At 51.5% G+C, this 18,381-nt stretch overlaps 1 protein-coding gene across 7 annotated transcripts in view; it reads right to left on the bottom strand.

Annotated features, from left to right (window-relative positions):
- Positions 1–18,381, bottom strand: part of dzip1l (DAZ interacting zinc finger protein 1-like) — a 368,643-nt gene that overhangs the window by 239,546 nt on the left and 110,716 nt on the right. For all 7 annotated transcript variants that reach the window (XM_072474904.1, XM_072474902.1, XM_072474905.1 and 4 more), the window contains one exon: positions 4,481–4,652. In XM_072474904.1, the coding sequence (XP_072331005.1) occupies positions 4,481–4,652 (172 nt within the window). The remainder of the gene's footprint in view (positions 1–4,480; positions 4,653–18,381) is intronic.

The raw sequence follows: 18,381 nt of genomic DNA, 5'->3' as shown, positions 1-18,381 counted from the left end.
GACACCAGGTCATGGCTATTAGAGACACCAGGTCAGGGTTATCAGTGACACCAGGTCATGGTTATTAGAGACACCAGGTCAGGGTTATCAGTGACACCAGGTCAGGGTTATCAGTGACACCAGGTCATGGTTATTAGAGACACCAGGTCAGGGTTATTAGAGACACCAGGTCTGGATTATCAGTGACACCAGGTCAGGGTTATTAGAGACACCAGGTCAGAGTTATCAGTGACACCAGGTCAGGGTTATCAGTGACACCGGATCAGGGTTATTAGAGACACCAGGTCATGGTATTAGAGACAACAGGTCTGGATTATCAGTGACACCAGATCAGGGTTATCAGTGACACTAGGTCAGGGTTATCAGTGACACCAGGTCAGGGTTATTAGATACACCAGGTCAGGGTTATCAGTGACATCAGGTCAGGGTCGTTAGAGACACCAAGTCAGGGTTATCAGGGACACCAGGTCAGGGTTATCAGGGACACCAGGTCAGGGTTATCAGTGACACCAGGTCAGGGTTATTAGATACACCAGGTCAGGGTTATCAGTGATACCAGGTCAGGGTCATCAGTGACATCAGGTCAGGGTCGTTAGAGACACCAAGTCAGGGTTATCAGGGACACCAGGTCAGGGTTATCAGGGACACCAGGTCAGGGTTATCAGTGACACCAGGTCAGGGTTATTAGATACACCAGGTCAGGGTTATCAGTGACTCCAGGTCAGGGTTATCAGTGACACCAGGTCAGGGTTTATTAGAGACACCTGGTCAGGGTTATCAGGGACACCGGGTCAGGGTTATCAGTGACACCAGGTCAGGGTTTATTAGTGACACCAGGTCAGGGTTTATTAGTGACACCAGGTCAGGGTTTATTATTGAGTACATTGGCATGAATGGAACTTATTAAAGTTTTCTCAAATTGTCTTTGTGGATTCGACGGTATGTCTACAACTTCAGCTCAGGAGGTTAAATGGCCCTGGCGGGATATGACGCCTGGGAAGGCGGGCAGTGGGAGAAGGGAGGGGCGGTGGGAGAAGGGAGGGGCGGTGGGAGAAGGGAGGGGCGGTGGGAGAAGGGAGGGGCGGTGGGAGAAGGGAGGGGCGGTGGGAGAAGGCAGGGTGGGGCGGTGGGGGGGGAAGGGTGGGGCGGTGGGGGGGGAAGGGTGGGGCGGTGGGGGGGGAAGGGTGGGGCGGTGGGGGGGGAAGGGTGGGGCGGTGGGGGAGGGTGGGGCGGTGGGGGGAGGGTGGGGCGGTGGGGGGGAGGGTGGGGCGGTGGGGGGGAGGGTGGGGCGGTGGGGGGGGAGGGTGGGGCGGTGGGGGGGGAGGGTGGGGCGGTGGGGGGGGAGGGGGGAGGGGGGGGCGGTGGGGGGGAAGGGTGGGGCGGGGGGGGGAGGGTGGGGCGGGGGGGAGGGTGGGGCGGGGGGGGAGGGTGGGGCGGGGGGGGAAGGGTGGGGCGGGGGGGGAAGGGTGGGGCGGGGGGGGAAGGGTGGGGCGGGGGGGGAAGGGTGGGGCGGGGGGGGAAGGGTGGGGCGGGGGGGGAAGGGTGGGGCGGGGGGGAAGGGTGGGGCGGGGGGGAAGGGTGGGGCGGGGGGGGAAGGGTGGGGCGGGGGGGAAGGGTGGGGCGGGGGGGGAAGGGTGGGGCGGGGGGGGAAGGGTGGGGCGGGGGGGGAAGGGTGGGGCAGGGGGAGGGGGGCGGGGGGGTGGTGGGGGGGGAAGGTGGGGTGGTGGGGGGGGAAGGGTGGGGTGGTGGGGGGGAAGGGTGGGGTGGTGGGGGGGGAAGGGTGGGGTGGTGGGGGGGGAAGGGTGGGGTGGTGGGGGGGAAGGGTGGGGTGGTGGGGGGGAAGGGTGGGGTGGTGGGGGGGAAGGGTGGGGTGGTGGGGGGGAAGGGTGGGGCGGTGGGGGGGAAGGGTGGGGCGGTGGGGGGGAAGGGTGGGGCGGTGGGGGGGAAGGGTGGGGCGGTGGGGGGGAAGGGTGGGGCGGTGGGGGGGGAAGGGTGGGGCGGTGGGGGGGGAAGGGTGGGGCGGTGGGGGGGGAAGGGTGGGGCGGTGGGGGGGGAAGGGTGGGGCGGTGAGGGGGGAAGGGGGGGCGGTGGGGGGGGGAAGGGTGGGGCGGTGGGGGGGGGAAGGGTGGGGCGGTGGGGGGGGGAAGGGTGGGGCGGTGGGGGGGAGGAATGGTGGGGCGGTGGGGGGGAGGGTGGGGCGGTGGGGGGGGAAGGGTGGGGCGGTGGGGGGGGGAGGATGGGGCAGTGGGGGGGAAGGGTGGGGCGGTGGGGGGAGGGTGGGGCGGTGGGGGGAGGGTGGGGCGGTGGGGGGGGAGGGTGGGGCGGTGGGGGGGAGGGTGGGGCGGTGGGGGGGGGAAGGGTGGGGCGGTGGGGGGGGGAAGGGTGGGGCGGTGGGGGGGGAAGGGTGGGGCGGTGGGGGGGGAAGGGTGGGGCGGTGGGGGGGGGAAGGGTGGGGCGGTCAGGGGCGGAGAAGGATGGGGCGGTTGGGGAAGGTTGGGGAAGGGTGGGGCGGTGGGGGAGGGAGGGCAAGTGGGGGAGGGAGGGGAAGTGGGGGAGGGAGGGGAAGTGGGGGAGGGAGGGGCAGTGCGGAGGGATTGGCTGTGGGGAAGGAGGGGCTGTGGGGAAGGAGGGGCTGTGGGGAAGGGAGGGGCTGTGGGGAAGGGAGGGGCAGTGATTGGGTGAGTTAATGACAAGGTCAGGTTCATAGCAGGCTATGGTGAATGAGAGCGTACAAAGCACGATAAAAGCAGACAGGGCACAGAGCCTGTAGAGTTTGTCTCTCCTTAGCCTCTTATTTAATTTCCAGGAATATACTTTAAACTTCAGCCGATGGTGTGAATGGGGATATATCCTGTCAGCCTCCCATTGTACTCCATTGCTCGACTTTCCTTTCATTCAGCAGGCAGATTCAGGCAAAGTGTACAAGAGGTGACACGTTCGATACCTCACACCATCGGCCACTCACCCCAAACTGTGGGGAACAAATCAATAAACATTCATTGTGACTGACAAAGTAAAGATACCAGTGAGGTGTAGAAAACCTTTCGAGAACATTCTCCATTTCCCAGGAGGAAGACTCAATGACGCTGCGATTTTGAAGGGGATTCATTAGCACAGATATACGACGAGCAGGAAGAGTGACATGGCCAATGCACCTTTTCTCAAAGACACTTTCAGAGCACTTGAAGCAGCAATGAAATATGTTGAAGAAGCAAATTGTTTATTCTGTTTCACACAACGGGGTTGAGATACAGTTCTTGAGTAATGACAAGGGTGCATTCAGTGATTCCAGCGGAGAGCTGCACTCATTGGAGACGCTGCAAAGAAGTGAACTCTAACAGGACATAGACCATTCCCTCAACTGTGCTTCCTTTCAGTGCATTCCTCATTGAGATCAATGAATGCACCCTCCGCAAAACTTTGTATATAAAAAACGATCAGCTATAAACACACGTCTTCCCATCAAAGTACAGGACAGACTGACCACAACAGATTTGTGCTAAACACAGCCAGGTTCCAATCTGGTGATCCCTTTACGTCTGCCAGCAATCAGCAGGCCAGGTACAGGTAGTGCATGGGATATCAATTCAGCTTAAAGTGACGGTGTGAATTTTCCCTCAGCTGCTGTACTATGCTGTAAAAGCTCCTGGTTTATTGTTTCGCAATGCATATCATTCCAATGATTGGCAGAGTGTAAATGCTTTGTAGTGAAAAGCAGAGGGCACCTGTCCCAAGGGTGGGCTGTGATGAGATTTTAGTGTTTCAGGTTACAGAATTGGATTTCACTGCTCTGAGAGGCATACAAGCACAAACACTGGCTCCAACTCCAGTATCTTAGAAGAATGGCTAACATCCTGACTGTGGAGAGTCCCCATTGTTCAGAAGTGAGTAAAGAAGGTGAAACCGCAGTGGAGCGCATCTGTGATGCCTTCCACCGTCAAACATCCTGCCAGTACTCACATTGGTTGGGTCAACTAGCCGAGGGTGGCTGAAGACGCGAAACTTACCCCCAACATGAGGCTTTGCTTTAAACAGAGGAGAAATGCTATAGCCTAGTTCAGCATCATATGAGAGGGAGCAAAGGTTACCCAGGTTAAGATGCTAGACCTGGATGATCACAGTGTGACAGACAGAAGAGGTTTACTGACAAATACAACACTACATCAACACGCTGCACCTTCTCTCAAAGAAACTCCTCCCCTTCCTGTCAGCTGACTCCACTAAACAATGTCATGAAGCCATTCTTACTTTTAAAAAAATGTTTAAATTTCAGGATTTCTTTTTTAAAAAGCACACGTATTTCCAACTTATCTTTTACATGTCCCAAATTCAGTAAACGCCAGGGTCGAAGATGAATTACCACTACGAAAAGACAATGTCACGTTGATTTCAAAACTCAAAAGCAAAAAAACCACCCGAAACGGTCCTTCTCTTTTCGTTGAAGGTTAAGTTCAGCATGCAGGCAGTTCTTGCTACCAACCTGCCCCTCTGCTAGCGGACGAGCTCCAAACGCTGGTTCCCTGAGAGAGGGATGGCTCCGCACTTTGCCGGGGTATGACAACTGGCTTCGATATGGCTGCTTTCGGGACAAACTCTTCTGGCACATCTTCGAAGGACGAAATATCCAGCTCGCTCTCCTCCTCGTCTGACAGCTGCCGGCACAAAGCAGAAAAGGGTTCAAATTCCGGGACACACCGTGAGGGAGGCAGCTGGACGGGGCAAACGGAGCTGGGGAACACAATCCAAAGAGGTGCAGGTTAGGTAGATTGGCCATGATAAAATTGCCCCTTGGTAGGTTAGGTTACTGGGATGGGCTGTTGAGTGGGCCTAGGTAGGGTACTCTATCGGAGGGTCGGTGCAGACTCAAGGGGCCAAATGACTTCCTTCTGCACTGTAGGGATTCTATGAACAAGTGGAGCATGAAAAACAGCTGAATTTAGCACGTGTGTGAACACTGCATTAGTGAGGGTGTGAATGTGTGTGTGTGTGCCTGAGTTAGCAAGTGAATGAATATTCATGTGTACATGTGACAGTGAGTACATGAGTGAGTTTATGTGTGCAATTACAAGCCCTGGAAATTTCTTGGATCGAATGTTCCAGAGCTGGGAGCGGTTTAGTCATTCTAAAGCCACAGAAAACTCAGGATAGTTAGTGGGTGCCCAGCGAGTGGAGTAGGAAAAGGCAGACGGCGCTGGAACCTCTTGGGAGTGTGACACTCACTGGCCAGTTTACAATGAGGGTGACACTATCAGTGCAGTCTGGAGATTAAGGGCTGCACAGGGGGCACAGCCAAGATCAGGAAGGGATTCACAAGTCATGGGGATAGACAGGTTTTCTACATTTGCCATCATGAATCGGCGGCACTGCTGCCTCACAGCGCTAGAGACCCGCGTTCTATTCCAGCCTTGGGTCACTGTCTGTGCGGGGTCTGCACGGTTTCCCTGCGTCTGCGTGGGTTTCCTCCGGGTGCTCCGGTTTCCTCCCACAGTCCAAAGATGTGCAGGTTAGGTGGACTGGCCATGCTAAATTGCCTCTTAGTGTCAAAAGATGTGCAGGTTTGGTGGTGTTAAAGGGATAGGGTGCGGGAGTGGTTCTTTTTCGGTAATTCGGTGCAGACTCGATGGGCCGAATGGGCGCCTTCCACACTGTAGAGATTCTATGGAATCTTGCAAGGTTTGCTGCCTCCTTGTTGCCAGGATCAAGGGCATCACTGTGTGGGGTGCAGTTCATTTTCGAAGCAGAAAGGGAAGAGTCAGAAATCACGGTCCAAATAGGAAGCAATTAAATAGGAAGCAAAAGGCCGGAGATCTTCTCAGCACAACTTTTAAGAACCGGGGAAAAGTTACAAAACAGGACCTCAAAATAGTTATTGCTGAATTGCCAGTGCTGTGTGCCGGTGAGTGTATGAATGGAAAGGGTTACACAGGTCAATGCAAGATAGAGATATAGTGCAAATGGGAGGGCATCAGGTTCCTGGGGTGTTGATACCTATTCGGCGGGCAGGAGGGACCTGGGCAAGGTGGACGGGCTGGCAGGGAGGGTGCTGAAGATCAAGGAGAAATGGGAAGCAGAGTTGGGAGGGGAGATCAATTGGGGATTATGGAGCGGGACCTCTTCTTGTGCAAGGATGAGCCTGATGCAGTTTCATTTGGTGCACAGGGTGCATATGACATCGGCAAGAACGAGTGGGTTCTTTCTGGGGGTAGCAGTTGAGTGTGAGAGGTGTGGACGGGGGCCAGCGAATCATGCACACGTGTTTTGGGGTTGCGAAAAATTGGGAAGATTCTGGGCGGGAGTGTTCGCGGTCTAAGCCAGGATAGTGGAGGAGGAGTTGGACCCGATACCCTTTGGGGTTTCGGAGAAGCCGGAGCTCAGAATTTTACTGGAGTGACGGTTGGCATCACCACAGGGATAGCGGCTTGATTGGGTGACCTAACCGACATCTTGCACTTAGAGACGATTAAGTATGAGTTAAGGGGCTCAGCAGGGGGGATTGAGATTGAGAAAAGCTGGGGGATGTATGTGACCGTGTTTGAGGAGCAGGGGGGTGGGGGAAGTGGGGGTGAAAAAGGAGGAAAATCTGTACAGACTGTATAGTTGATTGTTGGAAAGTATGTTTCCAGGGGTGTTTATTTGCTGTAACCTGTTTTGATACATGTTTGTAATAAAATACATTTTTTTTTTAAAGTTGGACGGGCTGTACCGCAACAGAGCAGGGGCCAAATTAATTAGGACGTTACTTTATGATGTGAGGGAGGGTTTCAGTTGGCAGGAGTGGGTGGGCACCCAGGTTAGAATGTTGGAGATGAGCAAGAAAAGGACTGGATGGGGGAGACCAATAGCATCCACAGAAATTTGAGGAATCAAACGTGGGGAAAATGCAAGTGTGAGTGCATGAGCAGAACTGCACAGGCCGTGACACATAAGGTCAGTGAGGTGGTGCCATGCACAATAACAGAGACATTGCTAAAACAAGGGGAAAATTGGAATTTAATATTCCTGGTTACCAGGTATCCAGGAATGTTAAGGAAGGAAGGGAGCATGATGGGTGTATAGATTATAACTCTGGAAAGGGTTAATTTGAAAATCCCCCCCAAAAAAGCAAAGTGGAGACAGTCGTCATGATTAAAATTAAGGACCAATCTGAATGAAAAATTATTTTTCTTCTTCTTCAAGTATCTGTCCATGGAGGAGGGAGGGGGTCCAACCGACAGTGCGGCCTCAATTACATGTGAGGCAAGAAGGCAAGTCCCAAAACCACCGCCGCCAGATGAGGATTAAAGCCAATGTTGTTGGCACCAATGTGCTTCACACCCTCCATCCAATCTGTGGTGATATGCCTGTAGATGGTGTTGTATATAGTTGGTGGCGGTACAAATCCACCATGCGGTCTCAAGACAGTGGTCATGTTCCAAGGCACTCAGATATAAGTCAGGGCAGATCCGGTGATCCTCAGAAGGTTGCAAGACATACATGGGGACAGCCGTGCAGTGGGGTAGTTCCAGGGGAGCATAAAGAAACTCCATGATAGCGTGCTCTGTATCTGATCGTTTACCTTACCATGTATGTATTAATAAAATCCCTGGTTTGGACAAGTCACAAGCAGTTCTGTGGATTCCATGCTGGACATCGAACACCGAACGCAACACAATCAACTGCCCGGCGCATCCCCCCTCCCCCCCTACCCCACCCCACCAAGGATTGCTATGGCAACAGACACTTTTACAGGCATGTTCTGGTAGAGGTATGGATAGTGATTGTTGAGGCTCCAATTTTCTTTCCATCACATGGCTGACCAGGTGTATAGTAAAGGGCACCAAATGGTGGGAAGAAGATAGAGAGAAATCTATCTACAAATTACAGAAAGATGCAAGAACTGTATATTAGTGATACTGAGCAGGGGGCTTCAATTATCGGAATCCAGACTGGGAATAGTGACAATCTGAGATGTTTAGAGCGGGCAGAATTTCTGAAATGTGTGCAAAATAAATTTCTTGATCAGCTCAACACGGAAAACAACAATGCTGGGCCTAGGTCTGGGGAATGAAGTAGGGTAGAGCAGGTCTCAGCTGAGATGCACACCATCATCAGGTTTAAAACAATTACTGAAAAGCAAAGGCACAATCAAGTGCAGAAGGAGGCCATTCTCCCCATCGAATCTGCACCGACCCTTGGAAAGCGCCCCCTAATTAAGCCCACACCTCCACCCTATCCCCATACCCCACCTAACCATTTTTGGACACTAAGGGGCAATTTATCATGGCCAATCCACCTAACCTGCACATCTTTGGACATTGGGAGGGAACCGAAGCACCCGGAAGAAACCCACGCAGACATGGAGAGAACATGCAGACTCCGCACAGCCAGTGACCCAAGCCGGGAATCGAACCTGCGACCCTGGCGCTGTGAAGCAACTGTGCTAACCACTGTGCTACCATGCCACCCTATTTATCATTTAATTGAGTTGAAAAAGCATCTGGCTCAGGTGTATTGGAATCAAAAATCGGTGGAGTAAACAGAAACTGAACAATGGGAGACCTTCAAGGAGGGAATGGTTCATGAAGGCGGTATTGCACTTTTAAAAAATTAATTTAGTGGACTTCCGCTGGCAGCTGTGCAGGAGGAAGTCGCACATTTGGTGGCTCCCGCTCTGGTCGGACATTTGGACCTTTCCCCCCTGACTTTTTTCCAGTTTTAAACTGTAAAGTCGAAGGCTGAGGCAATTGGGCACCGTTTCCACGTATCGGTGTATGGAGAAAAGAACCAGAAGTGCACGAAAAGGCAGAAATGGAAAGATAGGCGAGGACTGGGCTGAAGCTGCAGCAAGAGACAGCAAGGCAGAGGACCGGACCCCTGGGGTGTTGGCCCAGCGATCAACGGAGCAGTTGATGCAGGTCATCCAGGACGGCTTTGCAGGGGTGGTGGACACGGGGTACTCGGCGATCACAATCTCGGACCATGCTCCACACTGGGTTGACCAGCAGGTTAGTAAAGATAGTAATCAGCGCCCGCATTGGAGATTAGATGTAGGGCTATTGGCGGGCAAAGCGGTGTGCGAGAGGCTGAGGAAATGCATAGAAAATTACCTGCAGGTAAATGATACGGGGGAGGTCTCAGCAGCGGTGGTCTGGGAAGCGCTGAAGGCAGTGGTGAGAGGAGAGCTGATCTCGATCCGGGCTCACAGGGACAGGACGGACAGGGCAGAGACGGACCGACTGGTGAAAGAGATTCTACAAATTGACAGGAGATAGGCGGTGACTCCAGAGCTAGAGCTTTTAAGGGAGCAGCGGAGACTACAGGCGGAGTTTGGCTTGTTAACCACAGGGAGGGCAGTGGAACAGCTCAGAAAGGCGAGGGGGGCGATCTACGAGCATGGTGAGAAGGCCAGGAGGATGCTTGCACAGCAGCTCAGAAAGAGGGAGGCAGCTAGAGAAATAGGGAAAGTTATTGACGGGGATGGGAACTTGGTTGGGGATTCGGCAGGGGTGAATAAGGCATTTAGGGATTTCTACAGCAGGCTGTACAGGTCGGAACCCCCTACGGGGCCGGAGGGGATGAGGCGCTTCCTGGAGGGGCTGACTTTCCCGAAGGTGGACGGGAAGCTGGTAGAAGGGCTGGGGGCCCCGATCGGGTTGGAAGAGATAGTGGAGGGTCTGAAGGCCATGCAGGCGTCTAAGGCCCCGGGGCCTGACGAGTACCCAATGGAGTTCTATAAAAGGTTCTCTGGGATATTGGGGCCGGTGTTGATGAGGATATTCAATGAGTCAAGGGAAAGGGGTGTTCTGCCCCAGACAATGTCACAGGCCATGATTTCACTGATCCTGAAGCGGGACAAGGATCCGGAGCTATGTGGGTCTTACAGGCTGATATCCCTGTTGAACGTGGACGCCAAACTGTTGGCCAAAATGTTGTCCTCCAGGATTGAGGATTGTGTACCGGACGTTATTGTGGAGGATCAGACGGGGTTTGTTAAGGGCAGGCAGCTGGTGGCCAATGTAAGAAGGCTGTTAAATATGATCATGATGCCCCCGGAAAGTAGGGCGGTGGAGGTAGTGGTCGCGATGGATGCGGAGAAAGCTTTTGACCGGGTTGAGTGGGGTTATTTATGGGAGGTTCTGGGACGGTTCGGATTTGGGAGGGGCTTTATTGACTGGGTCAGGTTGCTGTACCAGGCTGCTGTGGCAAGTGTATGGACGAACGAACAGGACGACTTCGGACTATTTTAGACTGCACCGGGGGACGAGACAGGGATGCCCCCTCTCCCCCTGCTGTTTGCGCTGGCTATAGAGGCGCTGACAATTGCTCTGAGAGCCTCAAGGGGCTGGTCCGGGGGGGGGAGGGCGGGGAGGGGGGGTGGGGGGGGGGGGGGGAGGGGGGGGTGGTGAGGTGGAGGAGGAGGAGCACAGAGTCTCGCTATATGCGGATGACCTGCTCCTATATGTTTCAGATCCAATTGAGGGGATGGAAGAAATCATGGGAATTTGACCGGCTACATGAATTGAACTTGGCCCGGTTGGTGGATCAGATGAAGGAGGATTTCCGGAGATGGGATGTGCTCCTGTTGTCTCTAGCTGGGAGAATGACGGTCCTCCCGAGATTCCTGTTTGTATTTCAATGTCTCCCCATCTTTATACCGCGGCCCTTTTTTAAGCAGGTTAACAAAGTTATTACGGGCTTCATGTGGGGGGCAAGTCCCCGCGAGTGAGGAGGGTAATGCTTGAGCGGAGTCGGGGGGAGGGCGGGCTGGCGCTGCCGAACTTTAGCAATTATTACTGGGCGGCTAATATAGCCATGATTCGGAAGTGTGTGATGGGGGAAGGGGTCAGCATGGGTGCGTATGGAGGCGGCTTCATGCAAGGGCACAAGTTTGGTGGCGCTGGTAACTGCGTCTCTGCCGTTCCCGCCGGCACGGTACTCCACCAGCCCCATGGTTGTGGCGGCCCTGAGAGTCTGGGGGCAGTGGAGGAGATATGGGGGAGCAGTGGGAGCGTCGGTCTGGTCCCCAATCTGCGATAATCACCGGTTTGCCCCGGGGAGGAAGGACGGGGTGTTCCGAATATGGCGGAGAGCGGGGATTGAGAGGATTGGGGACTTGTTTATAGAGGGGAGCATTGGTGAGGGGCAACAAATTTAGATATCTGCAGGTGCGGGACTTTCTACGTGGACAGGTATCAACCTTCCCACTCCTAACTAAGGGGGATTCAGGACAGGGTAGTGTCCAGAGGATGGGTAGGAGAGTGGAGCGTCTGACATCTATAAGGAACCTATGGGATCAGAGGAGACGCAGACCGAGGAGCTGAAGCGCAAGTGGGAGGAGGAGCTGGGAGGTGAGATAGAGGAGGGCCTTTGGGCGGACGTGTTGAGTAGAGTCAACGTGACCACAACATGTGCCAGGCTCAGCCTGATTCAATTCAAGGTCGTTCACCGGGCTCAGATGACAGTGGCCCGGATGAGCAGATTCTTTGGGGTGGAAGACAGGTGTGCAAAATATGCGGGAGGACCAGTGTAGCCACCTAAATTGGCCAACTCCTGATTTAAAATGGCGAACGGCAAAGGCTGATGGGAAAGTCAGCCAACAAGACAGGTGCAGGTTTGCTGTGTATAAAAACTCTGCAAAAGGCCAGACAACATCGATACCAGCGACCATCAGCATAACAAAGTAGCAGCCATCTGCATACTGATGAGCAATCCCTGGGAACAATAAGTAACATTTTGGACACACAAAGCAAAGCCAGACTCCTCGGCGCCAACAGGAGCCAACACAAAGGAGGTGAACGAGCACCTCAAGGCCGCCCATCGATCAGGGAACCGCTCCAGTATTGGAGAAATCGAACCAAGCGATTGGGACAAAGTCCAATCACTTGGGACCAGGTACAGGGTCCGCCCCGAAAGGTGGGAAGCCCCTGGGGACTATAGGAGTTAAGCCCCAAGTTCAAATCGCTCTCTCTTCACCTGCCCAGGTCACCCAGCAACACAAACCAACATTGACAGTGACCGGTGCAGTGACCACCGAACAAAGTAAATCTTAATTCAACGCTCGCTACGAGATAGGCGCTCCTAGCTACCAATCCGTACCAACTTCGAATCCCGCAGACTCAGAACCCGAACAAAAGGCCTTTTGTTTCCCTGACCTGGTGGGCCAGTCCGAAGTTAAGTATAGGCCTGTTAGTTGTAGAAGTAGTTTAGACGTAGAATTTGTGCATGAGTAGCGATTACTGTGTTTAATAAATGTGCTTTGATTTGAATCTTACTAATCGGTGTATTGGGTTATTGATCATTACTCGGACTTGAACCTCGTGGCGGTATCATAAAGATACCTGGCGACTCGAGAGCAAAGGTAATAAAACAGAGCAACTGAACCAAGGAGAAAGTTAGCAACACCAGCGAACTATGTCCACATGTTCTGGGCATGTCCAAAGCTTAGGGGATTTTGGCAGGGGTTTGCTGATGTCATGTCCAAGGTATTAAAAACAAGTTTGCATTGAGTCCAGAGGTGGTGATTTTCGGGATGTCGCAAGATCCAGGAATCCAGGAGGAGAAAGAGGCAGATGTTCTGGCCTTTGCTTCCCTGGTAGCCCGAAGACGGTTACTATTAGCTTGGAGAGACTCAAGGCCCCCGAAGTCGGAGACCTGGCTATCGGACATGGCTAGCTTTCTCTGCTTGGAGAAAATCAAGTTCGCCCTGAGAGGGTCACCGTTGGGGTTCGCCCGGAGGTGGCAACCATTCATCGACTTCTTCGCGGAAAATTAATCGTCAGCAGAGGGGGGGGGGGGGGGGTAAATTAATGGTGGGACCTGTTAGGGAGGGAGGTGGTATTTGCACTATGTTTATAGTCTCATGTACATTGTTTATATTGCTGCTGTTACAATGCCATAAAAACCCTCAATAAAATGTTTATTAAAAAAAAAAATTAATTTACGGGATGTGGGCTTCGCTGGCTAGGCCAGCATTTATTGCCCATTCCTGGTTGCCTTTGAAAAGGTAGAGGTGAGCTGCCTTCTTGAACCGCTGCAGTCCCTCAGACGTAGGTACACCCACAGTGCTGTTAGGGAGGAGGTTCTAGGATGTTGCCCCAGTGCCGGTGAAGGAACGGCGATTTCCAAGTCAGGGTGTTGAGTGGCTTGGGGGGGAACCTCCAGGTGGTGGGGCTCCCAGGTATCTGCTGCTCTTGGCCTTCTAGATGGTAGCGGTCGTGGGTTTGTAAGATGCTGTCAAAGGAGCCTTGGTGAGTTCCTGCAGTGTGTCTTGTAGATGGTATACACGGCCGCAACTGTTCACTAGTGGTAGAGGGATTGAATGCTTGAAGGTATAGCAGTCAAGTGGGCTGCTTTGTCCTGCATGCTGTCAAACAGCTTGAGTGTTGTTGGAGCTGCTTCATCACACTCCTGACTTATGCCTTGTCGATGGTGGACATGCTTTGGGGAGTCAGGAGGTGGATTACTCGCCACAAGATTCCTAAGCCTTGTAGCCGCAATATGCAGATGCATTTATTCAGTTTCTGGTCAAGGTAACCCCAGGATGTTCAGCGACACTAATGCCATTGATTGTCAAAGGGCGATGGTTGGATACTCTCTTGTTGGAGATTGTCATTGCCTGGAAAATGTGTGGATGCAAATATTACTTGCCACTCATTAGCCCAAGCCTGGATAATGTCCAGGTCTTGCTGTATTTGGACATGGACTGTATGGTGAATGTAGAAATTGTTATATATTATATTTTATTCTGTTGCAGTAATGTTATTAAAACCTTGGTATAAAATACATACAGGCAGTGTGGCTACTAAAGATGAAATTAAGTGTCTTAAAAGGTGAGGTAATCATTCATTCCAACTACTTACTTGGTTACAGATAATGGCCTAATGGAATTGTGGTGTAATTACTGGAGATTCCCTGGAGTAAAGATAATTTAAGAGGGATTTAATTTAGCCATTGCCAAGCAGGTGATGGAACTTAGTGGGATACAGATGATGTAATTAATGGGAGGAGCCAGGACAGTCTGTAGTTTTGCAGTCTGTTATAGGATTTTAAGTCGAACACCAGTTTTGCCAAATGCTGTTAGGTTGAGCAGAAGTGTACCGAATCTGCTCTTGGAAAGGAACTCTCTCCAAAGATCTGCACAGCTTTGCAAAGTAACCTGTTTTGTTAACATTATTTACAAGTGGTGCTGAAACTGTATTGTGTTGCTTAATTGGAATTAGTAGTAAGTATGTTCAAGTTTTTGCTTTTATTTAAGAACTGTTTAACCGTTCATTGTAAAGCTATTTCTTTGATGTTAATGTGGTTAACTCTGTGTTTAAATTAAAGTTTGTTTTCACATAAAAGATACCTATTGGTCAGAGTCATCACTCCTGGGGTGAAGGATCCTTTCCTCACAGTTTTACAAATTGAAAGATGGTTTGAGGTTCTATACCTTCAACAAGCATTCAATCCCTCCACCACTGGTGCATAGCAGCTGGGGTGTGGTCCTGTATCCTAACAACTGCTTCAGTATCTGAGTCGTCGCGAATGGTGCTGAACATCGTGCAGTCATCAGCGAACATCTCCACTTCTGACCTTATGGCGGAAGGAAGGTCATTCATGAAACATCTGAAGATGGTTGGGCCAAGGACACTATCCTGAGGAACTCCTGCAGTGATGTCCTGGAACTGAGATGATTAACCTCCACAACCAATGTGGGGTCCAAGGCATTATCAGCATAGACATCGAGTACAAAAAGGAAGGAAGTTCTGCTAAAACATTAGGTAAGCTGGTTAGGTCTCAGCTGGGAGTAGTGTGGTCAATTCTGGGCACCACACTTCAGGAGGGATGATGTCAAGAATGTCATCCTTGAACAGGGTGCAGAAGAGTTTTTCTGGAATGATACCACAAATGAGGGGCTTCCATTATCTGGAAAGATTGGTGAATCTGGAGTTGGTCTCTTAGAACAGGAGATTGGATAGAGGTCTTCAGTATCATGACTGGTTTTGATATAGAGTGAATAGGAGGCAGATTAGGGAAGGCAAAAAATTACAGGGAGTTGTGATCTGGAAAGAACTGCCAGATAGGATGCTCGAAGCAGATTCAACATAACTTTCAAAGGAAAATTAGATAAATACTTGAAGGGGAAAATAAATTGCAAGGCTATGCAGGGGCTGGTTTAGCACACTGGGCTAAATCGCTGGCTTTGAAAGCAGACCAAGGCAGGCCAGCAGCACGGTTCAATTTCCATACCAGCCTCCCCGAACAGGCGCCGGAATGTGGCGACTAGGGGCTTTTCACAGTAACTTCATTTGAAGCCTACTGGTGACAATAAGCGATTTTCATTTCATTTTCAAAAAAGGCTGACGTTGGGACCAATCGGAGAGCTCTACTAAACAGCCAGCACCAACAGAATGGGCCAAATGTCATCCTTTCACACTACATTATAATGTGCAGGGAATGGGGGAGAGTATCCAGTGCGTGACGTAGAGGTGTAAAATCGAATCTCACAGAGTGGCCTTTATTGAGCTGGCCGAGTAGATACGCTGTTGTCTATTCTTCTCTGGATGCTGCCAGCATTTACCTCGGTCTCCAGCTGTCCTTGGAAGGTTGTGGCAACTGAGTGGCTTTCTGGGCAGGCTCAAAGTGCAAATAAGCGTCAAACAAGGTGTGGAAATGGAGCCAGCCTGGGTAAGGACGGCAGCTTTACTTCCTTTAACAGACGAGTGGGGCTCTCACACCGGCGGCTTCATCGTCACTTCCACGGATACTCAATTTCAACGTGCAGATTAATGCCTTAACTAAATCCCAAACCTCAAACAGCAATGAGGAAACTGAACTCCCGTTCTCTGGATTGTTAGTCCAATCTAACGATGACTATGCCACGCCCACATGGCAAGCCCAACTTGACCATGCAATTCAGAAAGGTTCATGTGGATTCCGGTGGGTAAGATGAGATAAGTTGGGGCACAACACTCCCGGGATTAGGGATGGGAAATATTGTCCGGGGCTTCCTCTCTCACAGTCACCATCCCGCGAACCCTAACCGAGGTGGGAGATCCGGCCGACTGTGCTGCGCACCAACACACCATAGTGGACACTCCCGGAGCAGGTTCAACACAGTGAAAAATTGGTTCTTCACTGAGGTACCAAGAAACAGCTGGTTCCAATGAAACTGTAGCCAGTAAGAATGAGTTCATTCACAAAAGATAGGAAAGAAAGCTTGAGGGAGGGGTTGGAGGGGGGCACAATGAGGAGGGGGATGGGAGGGCAAGGCACTTCACGTGATAAACCCAGAACTGTTGGACCGGAATCCTCTCCAAATGGATTTTTATCAAAATCTCAAAATCCAAGAACGTAAACACTACAAATTAACAGATCAAACCTCAACACACAGAGGCAGGTTGTACGGTCAGGGTAAAACATGCCAATATCGAAACCAAGCCCATACTATGTAAGGACGCTGGGACACTATCATCACAATGTGTGGTGACATTAGGGTCTGGGAGCTGGGGGGGGGGGGGCGCAGAGAGATATTTCTCTCATACTGTGCTCCAGTTTCTGGACAGTTTCCCCCACCAAGATGTCACATGGCAGCCTGATGAGGAATCAGTGCAACGAGGATCAGTACACAGTCTGATCAGACTATATAAGCAGAGTACTGAGTCCCACTGGAGGAGACGCCCACTTGGTGAATAAGAGGAGGGTGATTTGGAGAGTGAAGGATTGGCTGTGTGCAGAACTGTGTGTAAAGTTATGCTCTAGAAAGAGCAAGCTGTTTATTTCCTTTATTCTGTTTTGGGGAGTGTCTGACGAGCTGTAAATGAGCATTCATCTTTACATTGTATCTGAGAGAACTCTACTCCACCCAGCGACATCACAAATGACAGAAGATGGCTGCCATCACACAACTCAATTCAAGAAGCTGGGAGACCATCATAGCAAATGGCCCCAGACGACAACCATCCTCCAAACAATATCAGCAAGGGCAAAGGAGAAACAGACTTTGTTACATGCATGTCAGTCGGAGACATCTCACCTGATTGGGGCTCATTGCTTTATTTGGGGAAACCAAATAGGTCTGTCTGGTCAAATGCAAGAATCCGACTGAAGAGACCAGAAGGATGCTAAGCACCGGCCATCCGGCAGGATGCCCGCAGGAAATGAGTTCCCCATTCGGCAGAATGCCTTGAGGTTTTGATATTTTCAATAACATTTGTAATAAAAGGCCAAGGTCAGAGGGTGTGGCATTGCAGTCGGATAGGAGGGTCAGGACTGGCCACCTTGGCTCAAGCCCATTATCAACACCGGACGTTTTGGGGATTGGAAGTGTTTTCAGCCATATTGTAGTGATATCGGCCTGAAGGTATTGGACTGCAGTTACGAAGTGGGGGTCAGGAACGGATTCAAGGACCTATGGATCGCACTGAGAGGACCAAGCATGCAGGGACTTGTAGGTTATCAGCCAAATCTGAGGGGTATTCGAGCTGAGGTTTAAGGATAACAGCCAAATCCTGAAAGCAGAGAGGGGTTGGAGTTGAATCGAGTAAGTGTTTGGGCAAAAACGTGGGGTTATGCCAGTGATTTTGCAGTGAAGGCTTTGATTTAGAAGGAGTGGGTTTTTTATATGTTCACATGAAGCTGAGATTGAATTGTGCTGGGATTTAAACCGGGCTAACCAGGCTGTGCGCCATCATTTGCACTGGTTTAGAGCTATTGCATTAGGGCAATAGGAGTATTTTAATAAACAAGTTTGTGGTTGTGCCAAAACCCTTTGTCTGCAGGGTTACAAGGAAAAGGTGGGGGAGCGAGACTAGGTGCGTTGATTTTGCAGAGAGCTGGCACAGACAGGACGGGACAAATGACCTCCTTCTGTGCAGTGACCATTCTTTAATTCTACATCTTCTAAACATAATGAACAGGCCCAGCCGAGACCTTTGCTGGGAGCAGAAAAAACTTTCCCCTCTCTGTGCGGAGTCTGTACGTTCTCCCCATGTCTGTGTGGGTTTCCTCCGGGTGTTCCGGCTACCTCCCACAGTCCAAAGACGTGCAGGTTAGGTGGATTGGCCATGATAAATTGCTGTTCGTAACCAAAAAGGTTAGATGGTTATTGGGTTACGGGGATCGGGTGGAAGTGACGGCTTAAGTGTGTCGGTGCAGACTTGATGGGCTGAATGGCCTCCTTCTGCATTGTATGTTCTATGTATAACTCGCATCAACATTTCTACCATCCTTTCAGGTCCCCACCCCCTCAACCCCCCCCCGCCAAAGGGCCAAATAATCTGTTTGCGTAAGCAGAAAAACATAATCTCACAAAGACCTGCTCCTACCTCCAGCTGAACAAAAACTTGTTACTTATAGGTTGCAACGTAAAAGGGTGAAAGAAAAATCTAACACAAAACCAGTCAATTAGTGACATTTTGG

The sequence above is a fragment of the Scyliorhinus torazame genome, chromosome 14, assembly GCF_047496885.1.
Source record: "Scyliorhinus torazame isolate Kashiwa2021f chromosome 14, sScyTor2.1, whole genome shotgun sequence".
Classification (NCBI taxonomy): Eukaryota; Metazoa; Chordata; class Chondrichthyes; order Carcharhiniformes; family Scyliorhinidae; genus Scyliorhinus; species Scyliorhinus torazame.
The sequence above is the reverse complement of the archived record's forward strand: the minus strand, read 5'-3'. Positions and strand labels throughout refer to the sequence as shown.